The sequence below is a fragment of the Anoplolepis gracilipes genome, chromosome 11, assembly GCF_047496725.1.
Source record: "Anoplolepis gracilipes chromosome 11, ASM4749672v1, whole genome shotgun sequence".
In the NCBI taxonomy this organism is placed as follows: domain Eukaryota; kingdom Metazoa; phylum Arthropoda; class Insecta; order Hymenoptera; family Formicidae; genus Anoplolepis; species Anoplolepis gracilipes.
This window is the reverse complement of record NC_132980.1, coordinates 2,839,160-2,864,934: the sequence shown is the minus strand read 5'-3', so window position 1 is coordinate 2,864,934 and position 25,775 is coordinate 2,839,160. Positions and strand designations below refer to the sequence as shown.

General features: G+C 32.6%; 1 protein-coding gene and 1 pseudogene across 4 annotated transcripts in view; one reads left to right on the top strand and one right to left on the bottom strand.

Moving 5' to 3' along the window:
* Window positions 1-25,775, top strand: part of Eef1delta (elongation factor 1-delta) — a 66,949-nt gene that overhangs the window by 10,013 nt on the left and 31,161 nt on the right. For 2 of the 4 annotated variants that reach the window (XM_072902737.1, XM_072902736.1), the window contains one exon: window positions 181-279. In XM_072902737.1, the coding sequence (XP_072758838.1) occupies window positions 181-279 (99 nt within the window). Of the gene's footprint in view, window positions 1-168; window positions 280-25,775 lie in introns of all 4 variants that reach the window. The other 2 variants (XM_072902735.1, XM_072902734.1) reach the window with 1 other exon arrangement.
* LOC140671443 (E3 SUMO-protein ligase ZBED1-like) lies at window positions 19,013-22,412 on the bottom strand (annotated as a pseudogene).

Here is a 25,775-nt window from a genome sequence, read left to right as displayed (position 1 = left end):
TAAAGAAAGAAAACATTTTAAAAAAGCAAAAACATTTCAATATTTATTTTCATAATGCATTTATATATTTGCATCTTTTTGTTATAATGCAAACATAAGTGGAGATATACGGCATGTAATTATTTTGAAATAATCAATCTATGGTGTGAGAGCTTACTTTAATCTCAGTGGTGGATGCAGGGAGTTCAACAGTCTACTTGCCCAATCTTGCCTGCTGTTGGAAGTTTAGCCAATGAAGTCGCCAAGGCTCGGCAGCATATTAAACAGTCTTTACAGTGTGTGAGTACTGCACTGTCCTTGCTTTATATAATTTTCATAGCTTACTAATATAATATTTAACGTTATTAAAATTTCATTTTTCTATCTTTCATCACTTTTTAAACATTTTACAAAACTAGGATATAAAGAAAACAGCACATAAAAAACACATATTACATATAATATATTACATATAATAATTACAGCATTGTCTTACCCAGATAGCTAAATCTCCCAAGAGTATGTATCAAATATATGTCAAATATTATGTTAACAAAGTTCCGGCAGCAGCCGAAAAGTAATTTACTGTTTTAATGTCAAAACATGACAGAAATGCAGTAAAAAACCAAAATGCGTCATGATATGCTACGAAAAATACAAAAATTAAAAGCAAACGTTTTTAGTATAAAATAGTAAAATTTACATATCGAATGTTGGCACAATATGTAAGTAAAAATGAAGTTAAGAACTGAGCATAACATGATGTTACGCTACAGTGGCAAAATATCCTCAGAAATCGAATGTATCTCCTACTATCATACTGTCGACATACTGCATTTTGCTATTTGGGTTACTTTTGTATGAAAATGTCTATTGTATATTAATTTTATATATACAGGATGGGCTATTTTAATCTATGCATCCAAATTTCTTTGTACCTAAGACAGATACGGAAAAATGGTTCAGACAAAAAAAGTTGTATGGTTTCGAGGGGGTCATAAGATGGTACCATTGGTTTGACCTTGAAAAGTCATTTGAAGGTCACGTGAAGGTCACTTCAAGTTTTTTAAATAGAACACCCTATATACTTTTACATATTCTTGTAGCTCATCTCGAGAGCGTTCCAAAACACTTATGACAAAGTATTTTTCATTAAGTATTTTTTGAGTTATAAGGCTTCAAAGTTGCAGTATTTTGACATAAAATACAAGATATCTCGTAAAATATTCATTTTTTGATTATCTTACTCTAATACTTTTATGCATAGAATAATGAGACGAATCAATTGGTGTAAAGAAAACACATAATTATGTTAAAGTAAAAATGTGTAACTGTTAGTTGCAAATTCAGATTTTTACTTTAACATAATTATGTGTTTTCTTTACACCAATTGATTCGTCTCATTATTCTGTGCATAAAAGTATTAGAGTAAGATAATCAAAAAATGAATATTTTACGAGATATCTTGTATTTTATGTCAAAATACTGCAACTTTGAAGCCTTATAACTCAAAAAATACTTAATGAAAAATACTTTGTCATAAGTGTTTTGGAAAGCTCTCGAGATGAGCTACAAGAATATGTAAAAATATATAGGGTGTTCCATTTAAAGAACGTGGAGTGACCTTCACGTGACCTTCAAATGACTTTTCAAGGTCAAACCAATGGTACCATCTTATGGCCCCCTCGAAACCATACAACTTTTGTCTGAACCATTTTTCCGTATCTGTCTTAGGTACAAAGAAATTTGGGTGCATAGATTAAAATGGCCAACCCTGTATAATAAAAGGTGTATCTCATATAGAGTGTTTTAGTTACAAAGTATTATCTCCAAATATTATTTCCAAATTGTTAAAGATGGTAAAAAAAATTTTTATAGTATTTATATCTTGCTGGTCTTTTAAATGACAGATACCGGCGTCAATCTCTGAAAGCTAGTCAATATCTCTTTTTTTTCGTGGAATAGCATGTTTTCTGCTATTTTTAAATGCATTGTTTTTTAATATTACAACATTTACTTAAAATTTTTTTATATATATTTTACATACATATACATATATATATATATATATATATATATATATATATATATGTATATATAGTTTATGATAAAAAATAGTTTTTAGTAATTTGAAAATCACATGGATGTTAATACAAAATTATTTTATTCATTTCCTAATAAATGTTATAATAATTATTAAAATGTTGTCTATTTACTTTTAAATATATTTGTTACTTTTTAATATTTTGTTAAACATTTTTTTGGTATTTGCCTGTAATATTAATTACATATATGTCGTCATCTAAGAAATCTATTTCACATTTCATTGAAACTATTCTTCTGTTAAACTAAACCAATCGGAGTAACAAATATGTTGATAAATGCTTTAATGAAGTGTTTATAAGCAAATTTGATATATAAGAAATTTTCTCAACATCAGTAATAAATGCAGAAATTTATATATTTTCTATTTTAAAAAATGAGATATCATTTTTTAAAAAGATTGGCGGCGGTTTTTTGTCTATCATTTAAAAGCCCCTTTGTATTACTTCATGTAATACATCTTGTATAAACAGACATACAATCTATATATGTATATGCAGAGTTGGGAAAGTTACTTTATAAAAGTGACTCGTTACCGTTATCGTTCTTTTTTCCAAAAAGTAACTCGTTACCGTTACTCGTTACTAATTTTAAAAAGTAACTCGTTACCGTTACCGTTACTCAAAAAGTAACGAATCGTTACAATTTCCGTTACTTTTTTTGTATACAATACAAACTGTATATAAAAATTTTTTTAATACAAGATCAAATTTTTACACTAAGCATTAAAAATTTTTGAACATTATTTTACAGTAAAGTAACCAAAATAATATAATTTTTTGATAGTGATATTGCTATTGATATAAAGTATGTAATAATTTTGATAATAATAAATTATTTTAAATAAGAGAAACTTTTGAAAAAAAAAGTGTAAACAAGCTTTCTTAAACACTTTTAGATTTGGTAAATGTAAATAAAATAATTTTTTTATTGTTAGTTTACTTCCAATAAATTAGTAAATATATGGTTAAAATCGCTTTCTTCACATCTTTTCAATTTTTTTTATTTTAAAATTCTAATACGATACGATAATTTTTATAACATCGAATTCTTGACTAATCATTGAATTATCTGTCTACTTAAATGTTTTTTTACACAGTAGACAGATAGTAGAAAGAGATGCCAGCAGTTTCTAAGTATGTGATATAGTTTCAAAATTCTTATCAATCTTAAGTTCTATTTCACGGATATGCGTACAAGTATCTATAGTATATGTTACATGTACCATATAAAATGCTCGCATATGCATGAAACGAAAAATATCTGTTGCTTTATTTGAAAATTATATTCGAAAAAGTATAGTATATTCAAGTATATTTGAAAAAAATTCTAGACTACACAGAAAGGTCAAAAGATATTTAAAAAATAATAAGACCTCTTTAAGCTGTCTTTTAAGCATTTTTAAAGATATGTGTTGTCTGGAAAGTAACGATAAAAGTAACTCTTAATTTCGTTACTCGTTATCGAAAAATGTTAGGGCCTTTGTTTAAAAATAAGATTCGAATAGATTCGTAAAAGCAGGTTTATTAGGAACGGTTAACAAAAACGCAGTGTATCAAGCAGTGTATGAGAGACGTATAGTAACGAGTAAAAAAATGCAGTGGTGATAGTAGCGCCATCATATCAGGAAGCGCGGATTGCAAGAAGAACAAAAAGCTACAGTAGAAGATACTAACAAAAAATATAACGAAGTTACTTTTTTTGTTACAAATAAAATTTGTAACGCCGTTACCGTTACAGTTACCGAAAAAAAGTAACGGTAACGACGTTACAAGTAACGCGTTACTTCCCAACCCTGTGTATGTGTATATGTATATAGCTCATTTTAATCAATTCATTGGAATATTTCAAAACCCTTAAGTTTAAAGAGTTCATTTTACTTTAATTAGCCTGAAAAGAATATTGGAAATTTTTTTAGGATGGATTGATAGAAAAGTAAAAATCCAATTTCATATTTTGCAGTTTATTGGAACATACCTTAAGCTTTCTATATTCATAACTTCATTAACAAATATTAATATTTTCGTGAAATGCGTTTAAAATCTGTCTCTCCGTGCACGGATAAATAGTATACATGAATTCGCTTTTTAGTTTTTCTAAAACAAACAAAAAAAATTTTATAAATTAAATATGAGCTCCTTAATAATAACTAAAAAGATAAAAAGGCAATAGGAGCAAGAAGTTTATAGTTAAATTAACGGTGTAGACTAAACCATAAAAAGCATTAATGTGTAGGAAGAAGTATATTAATAACACAGGACAAAAAAAATGGGTCAGAAATTTACATTGACCGGACATGGTGTCTGGCAAAGATTTTGGGTCGCTGAATCCGAATTTAGAAACCATTTTGCCCTAACTCATCCTGGATTTCCGTATATAGGATTTGGTATGTCAATATATATTCGAATTTGCATCTGTGCGAATCTTGATAAATTTCTGTCTAAAAAAATGACACGGCAAGTGTGCAATTGCACTTTTCAAAGTAAGAATAGTATATTTTTCGGTGATATGAAAGAGAATTGCAAAAAATCCGCATCCCCGCCAATCTGGTAGAAATAAATATTTTTGAGGTATTTTTTTTACTTTTTTTTACCTAACCGAAATCCAGGATGAGTTAGGGCAAAATGGCTTCCAGATTCGGATTCAGCGACCCAAAATCCTTGCCAGACACCATATCCGGTCAATGTAAATTTCCGACCCATTTTTTTTTGTGGTCCTGTGTAATTAATACAAAGAAAAGTTAATTGAACCAATACAAAAGAGTATAAAGAATTAAGAGATAAGCGGCGAACGTTTCGATCCTTGTTTGGATCTTCTTCAGCGCGACGGAATAAGATTGTATAGATATCGAAATACATAAAGAACGCAAGCAATGTATAATTAACAAATAATAAATAACATAATCGCAAGATAAAAAACTCAAAAATAATATAAAAGGCAGTCAAACTGCAATAAAAATTGATGATAAAAAATTTAAACGAGTCGTTAAATTATAAAAATCAAAATAAAAGTTAACGCTCTCCAACGGTATAAATAATTCAACCAATTTACAATATATAAAACAATTCATGATGTTATTGATAATAAACCAATACTTTAAACTAAAGGAATGACTTTTTTCAATTCTCCTATCAAGTATCTCTCGCAGGTTTCTTGGCCGCGAGACGTACAGTTTACAGGTGATGGAGAAATAAGTCTAATACAAAAAAAATAACGTCAAATAAATATTTAAATAATAAACCGTACGTGGTTGACTAAATAATATACAAATAAAAAAAGCTTACAGGTAAAAGATTCGCACAACACTTGTCAAATTAAATTCTTGGTACCGCACTGATATTAAACATGTAACTCTTACGAAGGTTCGAGCAATAATGAGACAAGAACAAATCAAATAAATCAAATGAAAAATAAAAACCGTTGGTGAGGTGACATTAAATCTTCGGGAGTTTGTTTATAATATCTTCATAAATAAGCTTCATAAATAGCTGGCGAACATTCTGTATCTGTTTGTAGGTTAATACTGTTTGTTTGTCGTTTAATATATAACATTTCCAATATCAATCTCTTTACATAATAAGGCTTATTATCTAGAATTTCCACCTCATCCCAGTTAAAATCATGATTAAAAAAACAAGCGGTGGTTAGTAATGACCGATTTGTTAATATTATTCCTCTTAATGTTGGTCCTATGTTCATTTATTCTAGTTTTTCACTTTCGACTCGTTTGACCAACATATGACGCATCACAGTCCGCACAATTAATTTTAACGTTTGTTTGCAAGGAACTTGGGATCAGATTTTTGTGAATTTTAATGAATTTATTAATTTTGTTCATACTATAACAAGCTACTTTAATATCAAAGTTTTAGTATGCTCTTCATCTGTTCAGTTAACAAGGTTAAAAAAGGAATTGTAAAAAACGAGGTATTTTGAGAGGCTGGAATTTCATTGTAAGTTGTTCCTTTTTTAATTAAAAACCTTAATCTATTCATTGTTTTAAAAATGAAATCAACAGGATAACAGTTATCAATCAAAATATTTATCACAAGCTCAAAATTCTTTTCATGAAATTTTGGATGTGATAATAAAAATGCTCTATCAGTTAAGCCTATTATTGTACCTCATTTTTGACTAATAGGATGCTGAGAATGAAAATTTAAATATCTACCAAAAAAGGTATTCTTGTGGTACCAGTCAAAAAGTAAATAATTATTTTCTAAAATGAGAGAGTGGAAATCAGTGACAATAACAAACTAAACTTTTTAGATTACATCTAAAAAGTTTAGTTTGTTATTGTCACTGATTTCCACTGTAAATTGTAATCTGTTGTGAAATGAATTAAAAATAGTTAGTGTCTGGTTAATAAAATTAAAAGGTACCGATAATAATATTGTAGGATTAATTAATTGATATAATATAGTTAATGTTAAACAATGGTTTATTCAATTAAATAATGTGTGTCGATAATTAGGTCTCGAACAAGACTCGCAATCGCGCGCTCGTTCCTTACTATCCCTTTTCGCGCTCAGTGCTCTTTTCTCTCTCGCTGTTCTCCGCAGACTCTCTCGTCGGTTCTGCTTACTTTCGCTTGGTGACGGACGAATTTTGAAAACGAACACAGACTATACGTTACCCGGCGGCAATTATAAAATATACAGAAAACAGCGGATACCTTGTCAGAGTCAAAAACAGAATAACGGTCGAAATATAACACGGAATATAACACATCAAGACCGATAAAATAAAATTACAATGCTAAAGATAAAAATATCCTACACTCGGCCATTCTGACCGAGTGGTCGCCCCGACCGCTCGCTCGTTCTCTCATCTTGTTCTTCTTCCGACACGTCCTCAATATCGTCGTCGTCGTCAATCCAAGGTTTCATGCAGTCGGCTGCAGTAGATGTCCGCAACGGCCCCTCGTGTTCGCCCAGCTTACGCACGACATAACGATGGTTGTGCAAGGCCTTAATTACTTCATATGGCCCAAAGTATTTGTGTGCCAACTTAAGTCCTGGGTCCTGTTGCGTGCGTTTTATCGCCACAAGATCTCCTTCGCGATAAATAGACGGCTTCTTCCTTTTCTTGTCGTAAATCGCCTTATTCTCCCGCTGGATTCTCTCGATGTTCTTCCGAGCTTGCTCTCTCAACTGTTTTCTATCGTCATCAAACGAAGCAATCGCCTCGTTTTGCAGAAGTCCCACTATATCAGGGTCGTCTCGAATACGCGCGTCCATGCCCAAAAGCACGGGAAAAGGCGCCATTCCAATGCTTCTTTGCAGGGTCACGTTTAAATATAATTGTGCAGCATTCAAGTGTTTATGCCATTCACACGGTCTCGGCACCGATAATTTGGTTAGCAATGGTATAAGGGTGCGGTTTACTCGCTCGATTTGGCCATTCGCCCGCGGTATTCCTACCGCAATCAACTGATGACTAATGTCTTCGGATCGACAATACTCCTCGACGTAAATGCAGATCCTCTGTCGGACACAATCCTTCTCGGATTGCCGAATACATACGATTGCTTTTTCAACCGCTCAATTGCATCCATAGCGCTTGTTGATCTGACTGCATACAACCAAACAAATTTTGAGAATCCGTCTATCACAGCGAAAATATGTGCATATTTTTTCTTGGTCGATGGCAACGGGCCCAAGAAATCCACATGAAATGTATCCAGCGGTACGCTGCCCTTCTCGATCGGATGCAGAAAACATTCTTGTTTCCCTTGCTTGCGCTCAGCTAAAATGCAGACGACGCAACTTCCTATGACCCTTTCGACCTCAGCGCGTAGACCCAGAATCCAATAATTTCTCTTCAACAGCGCCTCCATTTTACCCACGCCGAAATGTCCCTGTTTGTGAGCCCTTCGTATCATCTGTCGCCGCATGGCCCTAGGAATAATCACGCGAACATCGCCGTCGCCACTTTTATACAAAACTCCGTTTCGCATCACGCAGTCGCTCGGTTCCGCACGCTCAATCACATCGAAAATCTTTTTTAAATTATAATTCTCCCTTTGCGCTTTTCTTATTCGCGCTAACAATCCCTCCTCACATTCGCTCACCATCAAACAATGCGGTAAAGGGCTCCGACTAAGAGCGTCAACATGAATCATACTCTTTCCCGGCCGGTGCACCATGACGTATTGAAATTCCTCCAGCAGGAGAGCCCACCTAGCCACTCGCACGCACAGATCTTTTTTTGACATTGTCAAGGTGAACGCTCGGCAATCCGTCAATATCTTAAAATCTATTTTTAATAAATATACGCGAAATCGCTTAAGAGCTTTAATTATTGCAAGCACCTCCAATTCGTAACTCGTATACTTCTCCTCCGCCGGAGTCGTCTTTCCGCTCGCGTAATATATGCATTAACTGATCCTCATTGTCCTTTTGTAAAAGGATCGCTCCGTAACCATGTACGGACGCGTCTGAGTGGAGTTTTCGCGCCTAAGCGGTACAAATTTAACACCGGGCGTTCGCTCAGCATAATCTTCAATCGTTCGAATGCGTCTTTCTCGGGCGCACCAAAATGAAACTTGACACTGGCTCTCAACAAATTTGACAACGGTCGCGCAATTAAGCTGTATTTCGGTATGAATTTGTGGAAATAACCACTCAAGTCTAAGAAAGCCTGCACCCGTCGGATATCTCGCGGCTCCGGAAAACACATAACCGCCTCGATCTTCCGCTCAGACGGACGTATCGCCCCACGCTCGATTACATGTCCGAGGAACTCCACTTTACGCTGCAAAAAATTGCACTTTTTCCAATTGATCGTCAATCCAGCTTGACTCGCGACGTTTAATACTACTTTGAGATTTTTTAACCCATTATTCTTGTTTTCAGACAACACAATTAAATCGTCCATATAAATTAAAATAATCTTTTGCTTTACTAAATCTTTGAAAATTTCGTTGACGAACCTTTGGAAAACTGACGGAGAATTACACAGACCGAACGGGACTCTAAGAAACTCATATTGACCATCAGGCACGATGAACGGTGTATACTTTATACAGGCGTCGTCAATACGCACGTGGAAGAAGCCGTTCTTTAGATCAAGGGTGCTAAAAACTTTAGCATCCTGTAATCGGTCTATTTTGATCCTCGATCAAAGGTGTGGGTATCGATTCCTAATTATTTTTCTATTAAGTAATCGATAATCCACATAGCTTACTAGACCTATCCTTCTTCTTCACAAGAACGACCGGACTTGCAAAATCAGAAGTAGACGGTCGGACTATCCCCTGCCTCACCCACTCGTCGACCTGCGCATTAACTATGTCTCTCTCGGACTGTGATAATGTTTCGCCCTTTGATACACCGACTCGTCATCTTTCAATATTATCGTCATCTTTATTTCGGTCTCTCTTGTCTTAACTGGTTTATAATCTTCGACTAAGCTTGTTATAACGCGTCTGTGCTCGGGGTCCCTCACGTTGCATACATCTATCGCGCTTGAATTTGATATATCAATTGCAAATATTTCCGGACGTGTCTCACCATTAACCTATCTTCGCAAATTGGCTTAATCGAAATCGAATCTTTTCTAAAATTAATTTCAACAGTATTTAAAAAATCTGCACCGAAAAGCAATCCGTATTGCAAAACGTTGTCCGGAACAACGCGAACAAGTATTCAGTATTCACAATCGTCGATTGTAATCCGCGTCCGAAATTCTCCCGAAGCCGTCGCCCAAAATCCGCCCACTCCACAAAACTCTGTCTCCGACGCTCGCAACTTCGGCGCTCCTAACGTTGTATATTCGGTTGCCCGCATTATCGAAATATCGCTTCCCGTATCTATCAGGGCAGAAATGATTCGACCGCCTATCGACACGTTCTTCATATATTTTTTACAATTTATCTGAGAAATCGCGGCAACAGGTTTTCTTGATCCGCTGTTTCTTTTTAGATATTTCGACGCAATGTGTCTATATTCGCCGCACTCGTAACACTTCGTTCCGAGATTTCTGGTCGGACATTCCGCGCTAAAATGTTCCCGCACACCGCATATAAAGCAACGCTTAGCACTCACTCCTCCCCTACCACTGTCGTTCCGCCTGGTGCCACTATCTCCCTCCGCTCCGCCAGTCCCGCCAGGATAAGCCGCTTACACCGCGATTCTGCAACGACACCCTTTTGAATGCCCTCAGAAGCGAATCCGTCGAAGCGAATCCCTGAATGCGCGCCTGGTCGCCACGTCCGGGATGCCGTCTATCACATGCTTGAGTAACTCGTCCTCGTCAACCGCCACACGATTTCCCATAATTATTTTATCGTGTAGATAATCGTGAAACGTCTCGTCCCTCTTCCAGCTGCAACCCTCAAAACTCCTACGCAGTGTCAATTTACTCTCGCGGCGCTGGAACATTGATCTCAATCTCTCTAAGATCGATTCGAAAGATAGGCTAACGTGCTCCGATCTGGAATGGAACCATTCCGCCGCCTTTTTCTTTAGCTTCATGCTGATTAAAATTTTGGCGTGGTCGTCCTCCACATGATACGCTGCTACAACGAATCTTACTTGCCTCTTCCAGGTGTCTAAATCACTTGAGACACCGTCAGTCACCCAGCAGATCTATCGTCGTCAGACTCATACCCTGCGTGCGAGGAGTCACCTCTCCTCCTCCACCAGCCGCCGATCTCGTTCTCTCACTGGGAGAATCCATTCGTCGATATTCACGCAGCATCGCTATCTCGCGTTGAGCCAACTCGAGTTCGCGCTCCGTCAGATCTCTCTTACGTCTATAAATCTTCAGCCTCCGCCGCTGCAGTGCATCCTCCGGCGCCCCAGCTTCAAAATGTATATAGTTGTCACTCTCGAGTGCCTCCTCCAAATTGTGAGGCTCGTCTCCTCGTCGCTGCCCGACGCCCTCGTCACGTCCCGCCTCGCTAGCCATCCAAGCACCGGTCGGATCCGCCTCCACTAGACGCTTTACAAGCTCTAACTTTAACTCCGTCGATGACAATCCCCGCGACCTCAGCTTCTCCTTCAACTCAGCCACCGTGAAGGACAAAGGATCGGACATGCCCGAAAACGTCCAAACTCCGTCGTCCGCCGTCGCTCTCCTTATCACCAACGAAAAACTGTCACAACCGTCGCGAGTCGAATAACCTCGAAGACTCCAAACGTCTTCCACACACACCTCACTTTTGTCTTCCGTCTTACAAACGATCCAGAAAATTCGAGAATTCGCGATACTTTTACATCCGTCCTGCCCGATCCCGGACGAGCCCCCAAAATTGTAGGATTGATTGATAATGAAATAATATAGTTAATGTTAAACAACGGTTTATTTAATTAAATAATGTGTATAGATAATTAAATCTCAAATAGGACTCGCAATCGCACGCTCGTTCCTTACTATTCCTTTTCGCGCTCAGTGCTCTTTTCTCTTTCGCTGTTCTCCACAGACTCTCTCGTCGGTTCTCCTTACTTTCGCTCGGCGGCGGACAAATTTTAAAAACGAACACAGACTATACGTTACCCGGCGGTAACCATAACATATACAGAAAACAGCAGATACCTGTCCTTGTCAGGGTCGAAAACAGAATAACGGCCGAAATATAACACGGAATATAACACATCAAGACCGACAAAATAAAATTACAATACTAAAGATAAAAATATCCTACAATATGTCGTCAACATATCTAACATATACAGGAGAGGTAAAATTCAGAGCTAATAATGCTTGTTCCTCTAAGTCCTGGAGGACGATATCGGCGATGATTGGAGAGAGGGGGGAGCCCATTGGTGTACCAAATGTTTGTCGGTAAAATTTTTTATTAAAAACAAAAAGTGTCGAATTTAAAACTAAGTTTATTCCCGTCATGAATTCTGATTCAGGAATATCACAATTCTTTGCAATGAAATGCCACCTTTTAGATACACTTTTTATGATTAAATCAATTGGAATGTTAGTAAAAAGAGAAATCACATCAAAAGAGACTAACATATAACCATCCTCAATATAAACATCAGAAAGGTTATTAACAAGATCAAAACTGTTAGTAACATGGTTCTTAATTCTTGGAAAACTGTCATACATAATTTTGTGTAAAAAAACTAGCTAAGCAATACAAAGGACTATCAATGGATGAGACAATCAGTCTAAATGGAAAATTGTCCTTATCAATTTTAGGTAATCCATAGGCCCTCGGTAAATTACCATCGCTGAAAAACAATTTCCGATAATCTGTCATAGAAATATATTCTTGTTATGTAAAAAGACTCATATCGGAAATGTTATATATTAAACGACAAATAGTATTAACCTACAAACACTCCTGTGAACTTGGCACACCATACTTAAAAATTAAAAAATTTTTTTAGAGTTCTGGCTTCCTTTTGAATAGTTCTAGAGTTCTATATAAAAATTTTAAATAGTTCTGATGATTAAAGACAAACAAATCAAATTCGAGAAAATGGTGTGCCAAGTTCACCCAGCGCACCAAATCATAAAAATCAATTAATTCTTTAGAGTTCTAGTTAGTTTTACAATAGTTCTACAGTTTTATGTCAAATATATCAATAGTTCTGGCCATTAAAAATAAAAAATCGATATTTGAAAAATCAGTATCCAAATGATAATTTTCTTGTAAATATTTTTTCACCCGATTTTTCAAATACCGATTTTTTATTTTTAATGGCCAGAACTATTGATATATTTGACATAAAACTGTAGAACTATTGTAAAACTAACTAGAACTCTAAAGAAATAATTGATTTTTATGATTTGGTGCGCTGCGTGAACTTGGCACACCATTTTCTCGAATTTGATTTGTTTGTCTTTAATTATCAGAACTATTTAAAATTTTTATATAGAACTCTAGAACTATTCAAAAGAAAGTCAGAACTCTAAAAAAATTTTTAGATTTTTAAGTATGGTGTGCCAAGTTCACAGCAGTCCTACAAACAGATACAGGACTGTTTGCCAGCTATTTATGAAGATATTATAAATAAACTCCCGAAGATTTGATGTCACTTCACCAACGATTTTTATTTTTCATTTGATTTATTTGATTTGCTCTTGTCTCATTATTGCTCGAACCTTCGTAAGAGTTACATGTTTAATATCAGTGCGATACCAAGAATTTAATTTGACATGTGTTGTGCGAATCTTCTACCTGTAAGCATTTTTTATTTGTATATTATTTAGTCAACCACGTACCGTTTTTTATTTAAATATTTATTTGACGTTATTTTTTTTTGTATTAGACTTATTTCTCCATCACCTGTAAACTGTACGTCTCGCAGCCAAGAAACCTGCGAGAGATACTTGATAGGAGAATTGAAAAAAGTCATTCCTTTAGTTTAAAGTATTGGTTTATTATCAATAACATCATGAATTGTTTTATATATTGTAAATTGGTTGAATTATTTATACCGTTGGAGAGCGTTAACTTTTATTTTGATTTTTATAATTTAACGACTCGTTTAAATTTTTTATCATCAATTTTCATTGCAGTTTGACTGCCTTTTATATTATTTTTGAGTTTTTTATCTTGCGATTATGTTATTTATTATTTGTTGATTATACATTGCTTACGTTCTTTATGTATTTCGATATATCTATACAATCTTATTCCGTCGCGCTGAAGAAGATCTGAACAAGAATAGAAACGTTCGCCGCTTATCTTTTAATGCTTTATACTCTTTTGTATTGGTTCAATTAACTTTTCTTTGTATTAATTATTAATATACTTCTTCTTACACATTAATGCTTTTTATGGTTTACTCTACATCGTTAATTTAACTATAAATTTCTTGCTCCTATTGCCTTTTTATCTTTTTAATAAAAAAAATTTTGTTTATCATTAATTTATATTTTTACTTTCTTGACGAAGCTACATTTTTTTAAATTAACAAAAAAAATGTTTGACTATTTTTATAACTTTTTACAAACATTTCTATTATATTTTTTTTAAACTAAAAATGTTATCGATAAATTTGCCTATCAAACGAAAACTATTCTTTTTCTGAATATATAATTCAAATTTATTGGCAATCTATTAGTTGCAATCTAAGATTTCATATACACTGTTTTAGTTATATCATGATTTCTTTCCTACATTACGGTTAATTATCGCTGCCATGGTCCTTCCTCTTTGTATGCAGAATTCTTGAATGCTATATTAATCATGTTTAAAAAGTTTTCGATTTTTTTTAAATTTTAAAGTAAAATAATCCCCACTTATATATAAGTTCAAAACAAAAAGTTTCGACAAAAGTTTTTTGGCTCGAAAGAGGAAGCAAGGATATTAGTTTGATCTTCAGTATACGTGCCGAAGTCATGTAAAGATTAACCTAATTTTAAATGGAACTCCTATGATTTTTTTATATATAAATTATTATGAACTAACATAAATTAATATAAAATATTTATATAAATCCTTACAATGTTCGATATAAAAGGTTATAATGAATATAATGATCAAAAATTGAGATAGTCTATGAGTTATTTTATAATTTACAAAAGGTGTCCCCTCATTTTAAATGACGAATTGATATTTTTTGAAAACCAAGATTTCTATTAAAAAATGTTTCGTACAGAAGTTTTGTGACTTCGAGGAGGAACGTAAGATAATGCCATTAATTTAACTTCGGGTATATGTGCCAAGGAAATGGCTTATGCAAGTCAACCTTGTTTTTTTAAATGGAACTACTCTAAGGTCCGAATTCATAGTCGTTTCTCAAATCTTAAGACTTTAGAATTTCCCAAATCTATCCTAATGCGACCACTTCATGGTTGAGTTATTCTATTCAACCAATGAAATGATCGCATTAAGATAGATTTAAGAAATTTTCAAGTCTTAAGATTTGACAAATAACTATGAATTCAGACCTAACTTTTGATATAAATTGATTCTTTTACGTCAAAAGTTATAAAGATATGATGGCCAAATTTAAGTAATTAAATCAATTAAATAATTTGCGAGATATTTTATATTTTAGATTGACATAATTTTGTATAAACTATGAAATATCTTTTAAAATATTCATTTTTCTATTATCTTAATACTTACAGAATAATGAGAGAATTCGATTGATGTAAAGAAAACATAAATGTTTCTAAGAAAAAATATATAGTCGCTTTCGTATTTTTGTATGAAATAATTATACTACAACTTTTACATGGAATTTTTTCTCCCGAAAATGCCTTTTTTTTAATATTAAGCGGTTTTTATATTTTTTTGTTTACTCTTATACATATATAGAGGGAACCATTTAACTTGAGACATCCAAATATCTCGAAAACTATAAGAGTTATCAAAAAATGCTCAAATAAAAGTTCTGTGGTTTCGAGAGGGATATAAGATGACAATAATTATCTTTTTTAAAAAAAAAGAGAGGTAAAAGGGCTAAGTTCGGCGTAAAAAGCTGTATATGTATTTGCAAAGTAGTGCATTAACTATAAAAAATCCTATCTCTAAAATCGTGTTGTTTTAATTTACAAAATAGTCATTTTAATCTGCATAAATTTTAATTTTTGTATAAAATATATCTTACAAAAATTAATGATATTAAAGAAAATTGTGCTAAGTGAAAATAAAAACTTATTAAAATACACTGGGCAACAAAATTATTGCAACAAAAATTTATACCAAAATTTCACTTAACTTCAGATAATCATAACTCCACGAAAAATTGTATTTAAAAATTTTTTTTTATTTTGTAAGTTAAAGCCTCTACTTTAACCCTTTGAATTGCAGCGGGTCACTCAGAGACCCACCTTTTTTTCATAGTTTTTTATTGTTTTAACTACTTTTTATCAACAAATACCGGATTTTTTGTTTCTACAGAGTCTCTAGAACATCAATAAGTGTAAAAATATGAACAGTCATTAATTGTTAATTGCAAAAATACCGTACATAAACAAACAGTCAAAATTAGTACTTTTTTACGAAAAAATGCATTTTCTACCTATTATGACAATAAATACGGCAATTTTTTTATAATCTTAGTACACTCTAAAGTATTTTTCAGAATTTTTTTAGAATTTTCGACCGTTGTTTTTGTTAAATCCTTTTTTTTTTTTGATAAAAAATATATAAAAAACAATATTTTCTGTTTTAAATTGAAAGTTACAGTTGTATTCTTTTTTAAATTTTTTCTCTGAAGGTTTTTTTTAGATCGTAGAATCTGAATCTAAAGGAAAAAAATTTAATTTCCAAAATTTAATATAGGGACCCAATATGGTGGAAGTAAAATTTTGAAAATCTCCATAAAATGTATTGTTTCGTCTGCCATATTGGATCCACCATCTTGAATTTTGTAAATCTGACAACGGATTCGTTATAAGCGATATCAAAAACCCTTATATACCAAATTTTATAAAACACTGGCAATTAGAAAATTCGTGATTCAAAGGGTTAAGAAGCATTTATCAGATTTTGAATTTTTCCTTCTCTCTTCTGTCTTCTGGTCATTAACATTATCTGATGCGCACCACGGAGAGGTTTACACGAATTTTGCGCATTATGTGTATATGTCTATGCGTGCGTGCGTGCGTGCGTGCGTGCGTGCGTGTACATGCGTGCGTGCGTGCGTGCGTGCGTGCGTGTACATGCGTGCGTGCGTGCGTGCGTGCGTGCGTGCGTGTGCGTGCGTGTGCGTGCGTGCGTGCGTGCGTGCGTGCGTGCGTGCGTGCGTGCGTGCGTGCGTGTACATGCGTGCGTGCGTGCGTGCGTGCGTGCGTGCGTGCGTGCGTGTACATGTGTGCGTGCGTACGTGTGTGTGTGTAAATTGGAAAGGAATGAAACATATGCTAATGTTGGCAGTAACAGGCACAAAAATGTATAGGTCACTTTGATACGTCGTAACTCCGCGAAAAAATCGTATCGATCTCAATTTTTTTTTTTAATTTACAAGGAAAAGTCCAAATTTTACAATAATTATTATATTACTTGTGAAAAAAATTCATTCCACTTTGTGAAGTACGTCAAACTGTGCAAATTTTCCGAGGCAAAACACGTCCTTACTTTTGAGAAGACGGGAGGCAGAAGGAAAAATTCAAAATCCGATAAATGCTTCTTAAAGTAGAGGCTTTAACCTACAAAATAAAAAAAAAATTTTAAATAGTTTTTCGTGGAGTTATGATTATCTGGTTATGTGAAGTTTTGGTATAAATTATTGTTGCGATAATTTTGTTGCCCAGTGTATTATTGCATTTATTTTAAATTCAAATTTTTTTGTATTTTATGTTTCCCATACATTTTAACTTAAAAATAATTTTAGAATTTTGATTTTAAAATTTTTTTAAAATATTTATGTTGCAACAACTGTGCTGGCATTTTGTGGATTTCATTTCTGCAATGTCTTCGTAATGTTTCATTGCAATTTGCAATATTGCAACATTCCTGCAATGTAATTGCAATGATCGATACTGTATGAGTATATACTTAACCTGTCAAAAAATATTTTATAGTTATTTATTTATGAATAACTGGGAGCAGTAACATGACGAAATGCTGGTGGAAGAGTTCCTCTAATAAGAGTTAGGACATCCGCCATAAAATCTTTTATTATAATTTGAATAATAAATAAATACAGAATATTTAAAAAAATTAATAAAATGTTATATCAAAAATTCAATGACATTTTAATCTTAAAATAAATTATTTTTAAGTTCTCAAATGATTTTTATAATTCATTTATTAAGTAAAATTTGCATTTTTATAAAATACAATTAATAATATTATAAAACATATTTTTAGATATTATTATGTATTGCAATACTTTTACTTGAGTAAAATTTTTTTCTAAGCATATATTGGACATTTTTTTATCTAAAAATCATTTGAAAACTTCAAAATAATTCATTTTAAGATTAAAACGTCATTGAATTTTTGATATAACATTTTATTAATCTTTTAATATTCTGTATTCAAATTATAATAAGTTTTAAAAAGCACGCTGCATGTTCTCTATAAATATGGCGGACGGTGTCTGAACCATAGATCTATTAAATATATAGCGAATTCGGTCGCCTGCACTAGTGTATGTACAGTGTATGTACTGAGTGCAAATGTTTTCAGTGCAACGTGTTTGATTGACAATCCCTGTTCAGTATACTGCACTCTTCGTATTCGATATTGCACTATTATAGTACACATCTTATGATATGTTCGATGAGTGTCGCACTACTCTAGTGTAGTGCTGACTTATAGTGAATTCGATAGATTTACACTGACACGGAACTCGTATTGCACTGAACTAGACTCTTGCGCCGTTACATTTCACATTGGCGGCGGCGTTAGAGACAAAATAATTTGGCGGCGGCAGATTCGTCGAAAATTTTCTCTTTCGACGGCGGCGTAATCGGCGAATGATAATTTAGCCGGCAAACGGCGGCGTTAATACATTTTTAAAAAACTCAACTTTAAAATATTTCAATAAATAAGCTTGGAAAATTAAAATATAATTATATTTTTTAATTATATTTTCATATATATTATAAATTTTACATATATTATAATACTTTTATATATTATAAATTTTCATAATGTATATTGTAATATATATAACAATATATATCACAATATATCACTCATATTGTTTAAATATGTTATAAATTGTTATAAAGAAAAAAGAACTGAAATGAAATTGAACGTGAACATAAAGTCGGATCTACATTGGTCGTATCGTAACGTCGCAAGTCATAAGTCGTAGGCAAATTGACCAACCACAGTCGATTATTCTAAAAATAATCAACTATGATTGGTCAATTTGCCTACGACTTACGATTTGCGACGTTACGATACGACCAATGTAGATCCGGCTTAGGCTCGTTCTATAATGAGTCGTAAGTCGTAGGCAAATTAACCAATCATGGTTGATTATTTTTGAAACAATCAACCATGGTCAATTTGTTTACGACTTACGACTTACGACTCATTGTAGAACGGGCCTAACAGAAAGTTATTAGAATTAAATTCTAACAGAAACTTATAATTTTAATTTTAATTGGTACAAATTGATTTGTTGCATTTATATTTATTTTACTGATACTGATTTTAAATATATATCTTTTATTAATTTAAAATTATCATGAATAAATAATATTTTATTAGTTTTTGATGGTTTTAACGCAAGACGTTTTACCGTGATAAGTAAACTTACAGAAGAAAATGCACGCTCAGATGCTGAACTTGTAATTGGTATAGCATAAATGCAACATACCAATTTGTACAAATTTGGCATTAATTTCATTTTATTCCACCATAGTAGGGGATCTTCAATAGATTCTGAAATATGTAAATACTTTTTAATTTCGATAAGAATGGGATCTTCATGAGGAATAATATTTGTATGTTTTGCAGCCAATTCTAATCTTAATTTCTTAACTCCAAGAAGTGACTTATTGTTAGAATCATTTCTTTTTTTATTAGATACCTGTAAAACAAAAATAAACATCTAGAAAATCTAATTATATCATAAATACAATTGAATATTTGATAATTATTATCTAACTTGCTCAGCTATAATGCTTGAAGGCATTGTTTTATATATCATATACTTTAAAAATTCTTCTGGAGATTGTTGTTTGTCTATGAGATATTCTGCAACACCTCTAACATTTTAAAGTGTCGGATCCAGAAGTGCTCCACAAACATGAGTTTCATGAATTGGAAATCGCTTTTTTATATTCTGTAAAATAGTTTTTTTAAGTTTTACTATAGCCGAATGATCTTCATTTACATACATGCTACTTTCAACTTCTGCCCTGAAAAAGTTAAAGAAAAAGTTGATATAGTAGCATTTAATAACTTCTTTCTTATATAAAATAAATTAATGACGTTAAAATACAAAACTATTAAACTTAAATAAGAACATTACATCAATACACATTTTATGATATTGCTCTTCATTTTAAATTTCTATATTCATTTAAAAATATATTACAAACCTAAATAAAAGTGCAAGATTGGTTGTTGGATATTCTACTCCTGAAAGAATTTCTGTTTTAATACTTATTAAGCAGTCTGCTACACCCTCGATTTCCTTCCATTCATTGCTTGTAAGAATTGCGTCATAACGTTTATTCATTTCCAAACAGCGTATCACTATCTCTAAAAAATAAATTATAACATTTAAATAAAAAACTATTATAATAATATATAAAGTTTTGAATATTAATGTTTGTAAAATGGTATAGTTTTATAATTATACGATAATAAAATGGTATATAGTTTTATAATTATAATAAAGAGATAATAAAGAGATGTTTTCTTAATTTAATCAAATATTTAAATTACTTCAATTATCATAACATATAAATATGTCCAATGTAAATTATTTAATTGTTACACATATGTTTAATTGTTATACATGTTATATATTATAAATGGAAAATATTAATTGCATAAGTTACATAATTTTTTAGTAATATTTACATTATTAACTTAAATATATATCTTCTACAGTAAAATAGAAAAATTTATTGTAAATAATATTTTACAAATTTATAATGCCAATACATTCAGATAAATATAAATTTTATCATAGTTCAACTTACCTTTATTTTTAAGTAAACTCGATAACATTTCTAGTGTACTGTTCCTGTTGTGTCTAGTTGATACATCTTTATGTAATCCTGAATGTGATATAAATGAAGGAAAGCCCTAAGCATATGAATGCTCATTATTATTTTCGAAAAGTGTGGAATTAAATCTTACATCAGCTTCTAAAATCTCTTCTAAGTTTTCAGCACTGTCTAATATATTATTAATGATCTCTTGTTAAATAATTTCTTTTGTTTTATCAATATCTTGAGTTTTAAAAGCAAGAATTTTTACAATACTTCTAGCTTTAACTATAAAATTATTAACCTCTGGTAATTTAGAAATAGTGTCTACCATCACTAAATTATGGAGTCCATGTGCAATACAAGGTACCCTCTCAATTTTCATAAGTTTTGCAGCTTTAATCATATTTGTTCCTCCATCAGTTACGAAAGTTATAATTTTGTCGTTTAAATTAAATTTTGTTAATACCTTTTTTAATTCTTCAACAATATTATCTGCCGTATGAGGATGTGGTAAGAAACTTGTTTGTAATGTACATGATCTCAACTGTGTTTCTGTAGGCGATATCCAATGTAAAGTGAAAGTCATAAATGGAATATGACGATAATTATCAGTCCACGCATCCATGGTTAGTGAAATTGCACTTGGATTATCCTCATTTATTTTTGCTTTAACAGTAAATACGCAATTATTATATACTCTTGAAAGTGAATGTCGAGATAATGTACTTGGATGTGGCACATCCACATCATTTTGTATAATACCATGTATTTTTAAAAAGTCTTTTAGTCCATCTTTTTCAGCTTCAAAAAACGAAATGAGATCTCTACAAAACCAGATAGTCATGCTATCACTTAGCTCTTTTTTTTTCTCTGTAATTTTTGAAGATTTGGATGATTGTTCAGATTGTCCATAAGAATGAAAGAATCTCTTAATGTTGGCTCTTTGATTTGATAACTGTGTTGATTTTATATTATATTCTTCTGTTAAGTGGGCAATTAAATTTCCAGTACTAACTGTTTTTTTATATCTACATATTTTTCGTCCATCAGGATGCATAAAACACATCTTACAATATACGTGAAATCTGTCTACTACAATACTTTTTTCACTATTTTTAAGCATGCCAAAATGTTCTCTGGCAATACTTCGAGTGCGAGTGGAATTTTCAATACTCACTATAAGATTTTTATTTTTTTTTAGTTCATTATTATCAATATTTTCATCTGGCTCGTCAACATCTATTTCTGCACATTCGTTAAGTGACATTTTGTTTTATAAACTGTCTGAAAATAAAAATACTAATATTAAGTCATTCTAATCTAATTCTAACAGAAAATAATATAGACTATATAAGTGCATTTAATTTTTGCTATAGAAAGACTAATTAATTTATAACAGCACAATTCACAATTATCATAATATAATAATACATTTTCTATTACTATAAGTTGTACCTAAAATCTTTGTTGTAATAATGTTTTAATAAAATGATACTCGAGAAAAGTAAGTATTAGTCTTATTTGAAATAAATTAATATTTATTATATTTGAGACACAACCTTTAAATATACGATGAAATATTAATACGTTTACATGTATCATTGGCTGCGTTCAGGAAGAAAAGCTGCTTTGCAACTGTGTAAAATGCGTGAATCTAATTAGTGTATGCTCTTAATTTTGGCTAAATCTAACAGCATACGCCAATCAGATTCATTAATTTTACAACAATTGTAAAGCAGCAGGCTCGAATTCATAGTCGTTTCTCAAATCTTAAGATTAAAGAATTTCTTAAATCTATCCTAATGCGACCATTTCATTGGTTGAATAGAATAGCTTAACCAATGAAATGGTCTTAGGATAGATTAAGAAATTCTCTAGTCTTAAAATTTGAGAAACTATTATGGTCCATATTCTGAATCCTCTTTTATCGATAAAAGGGCTTTTAAAAGTGGCATGCAGCATGCAGCCAATCAGATTTAAGGCTGGTTTATAGAGGCCGTAACTGTTAACTTATGACGGAACCGGTAAAGTTCAATATTGGAATTTCAATGTTTTTGTTCATGCTGAAAGCAAAAGAGAATATGGGCCTATGAATTCGGACCTTAAGGCGTAAGAGTTAAGAAATTGACCAATCCCAGTTGAAATTCAGAAGAATAATCAACTGTGATTGATCAATTTTCTTATGACTTTATAGTTACGACTAAAATTTGTGTACGTGCAAAGACCTTTAGAAGAAGACAAAGAGAGTAAGTAAGCTAAGATTAAAGTTAAACGACATTGGTTGGAGTTTTGTAAGTGAGGGTTGTAAATTTTCACATACTATTTTCGGTTAATAGATTCTTTATTTAACACTTGGTGTAAGAGAGGACTCGGCCTTTCGATATATAAGATAGGACTCGGCCTTGATATAAAAGAGAACTCGGCCTCGTTACAAGAGAGGACTCGGCCTCTTGATATATAAAGAGATTTATAAAGAACTGAATTTAGTCGTATCGATATTTCACCGACAAAAAAAACTCTCTGATCTGTCGATCTCGGGTCGAAGCGGCAGAGTGATATCGAGTCTCCTCACCTCGGGTGAGAGATGCCGTCGCGGGCGTCCCCGATTGGCTCTCGATCTTGCGCGTGCGGGTTTCGTCGGTGGATTATAGTGCTCGTTTAGCGGCATATTTAAAATGACGCATGTTAGCATTCGACGAATGCGTCGAACGTCGAAATCGGTAGTGGGCCCACTAATATTATTATTTCTCGTCGCACCATTGGTAGAAACGGCCATAAAAGTGACATGTAAACGTATTCATTGAGTTTTATCTCTTGCAAATTTATTTTTTCGGCGCGCCGCATTAATTTCGGCGGCGGCGGCGTTTGGCAAAAATTTTAAGATTGGCGGCGGCGGAATCGACGAATGATTATTTATTGGCGGTGGCGGCGTGGCGCGGCGGCGCAAGGGTCTACACTGAACTTTACGAATACATTACTAGGTACAATCAACACTCAACACGTTGGTGTTGCACTGAAATGAGACTAGTGTCGACCGGACCTAGTGCTGCATTCGTACAGTTTAGTGCAACCACAGACTTCTATATAATACTAGACAGCTAACTCCTTATGTATAAGGCAGCTCTAATTTTATGTACAAACAAGTATGTATGACATCCCTTTCTGCGCATGCGCTGTGAAGGCGCGTGTTGCACGCATGTATATACATACTAAATATAATAAACAAGCTTATATAAAAGATATAAAATAACTGCACATTTGTATCTCATAATTTAATATTTATATTTCTTATTTTTTTTACTAACACGACATGTGTTCTGACAAGAATTAGAGACCGAAAGCAGGTTAGAAGTACATGTACTGATCATAATGGCGTCGGCACATGTCAGCGCATGCACAGAAAGGGTCACCTTAGCGCTAATAGTATCTCTTCGAACGCGCTCTTAGTACATAAAATTCGAGGACACTTTATATAAGCAAAATCTAGGGAGTTAGCAGTCTAGTATTATATAGAAGTCTGTGAGTGCAACACGAGTTCAGTGAACGAGATATAAATATTGCATGTAATTATATATATAAGTAAAATTATATGTATTTAGAATATAATTATATAGCATAAAATATTATATATTATATATAATATATGCATATAATAATTATATACAGTTAAATATTATATAATAGAAATATAAAATTGTTTATATACTTCTCGAGTTATAAGGCTTAAATGTTGCAATATTTTGACATAAAATACAAGATATCTCGTAAAATATTTATTTTTCGATTATCTTACCTTAATACTTTTATACACAGAATAATGAGACGAATCAATTGGTGTAAAGAAAACACATAGTTATCTTTAAGAAAAAATCTGAATTTGCAACTAGCAGTTACACATTTTTACTTAAACATAATTATGTGTTTTCTTTACACCAATTGATTCGTCTCATTATTCTGTGCATAAAAGTATTAGAGTAAGATAATAAAAAATGAATATTTCAAAAAGTGTTTAATGAAAAAACATTTTATTATAATGTTTTAGAAAGCTCTCGAGATAAGCTACAAGAATATGCAAAAATATATAGGGTGTTCCATTTAAGAAATTTAAAATGACCTTCACGTGACTCTTCAAGGTCAAACCAATGGCACCATCTTATAAACCCTTCGAAACCATGCAACACATGTTTGAACCATTTTTCGATATTTCGCTTAGTTTACGAGAAAATTGACCGTATTGTTTAAAATGGGCCACCCTGTATGTATATACTTATATATAAATATATATAATATATAAATATTTACTTCTTTATTCGAATACTCATTTATAACTTGTAAACAATTTTTTATTTTTGGTCTTTCTACTTTTGAATTTAAAATTAAATTGATTTCTTCCTCATCACTACTGCTACTTTCTAATATTTCGTTTAAAAACATAAATCGCTCCATTATTATTCCTACCTAACCGTTATTTGCTCGATAATAATTGCACTGTCAAAATTAGTTGTGCAATAAACTTTGCACTTGTATAGTTTAGTTTATATGTCCGAATATAAGTCAGCACTACACTAGAGTAGTGCGACACTCATCGAACATACCATAAGGTGTGTACTATAATAGTACAATATAATCGAATACGAAGAGTACAGCACACTGAACAGGAATTGTCGATCGAACACGTTGCACTGAAAACATTTGCGCTCAGTGTATGTACACTAGTGCAGGCGACCTAATTCGCTATTTGTTTGTTGTTTATGTTTCATCATACTGCAATGAAAACTCAATTCAATTTTGGCGCCCGTGAGCGGCCATCTTGAGGTACCTACTTTTATACAGGGTGTCCCCGACTTGGCGGATCAACTCTCGTGGGTAGATAGAGCGTGTTGAACTGAAGAGAAAAATCTTATATCATTTTGCTAAATTCGCAATAATTAATGAGATATAAATTAATAAAGATCGGCCAATCCGTGCCAGTATAAGCGCGCGGTGCGAAGAAACCTCCCAGTTGTTACTTGATACTAGGCGCGCGACGAGACAGTAGGCGGAGCGCTCTACAAAGGACGTACAAAAGGCGTACTGAAAGAGACACGTACAGTGCGCTCTGCATTTATGTCTTGCCGCGTGCCTAGTATCAAGTAACAACTGGGAGG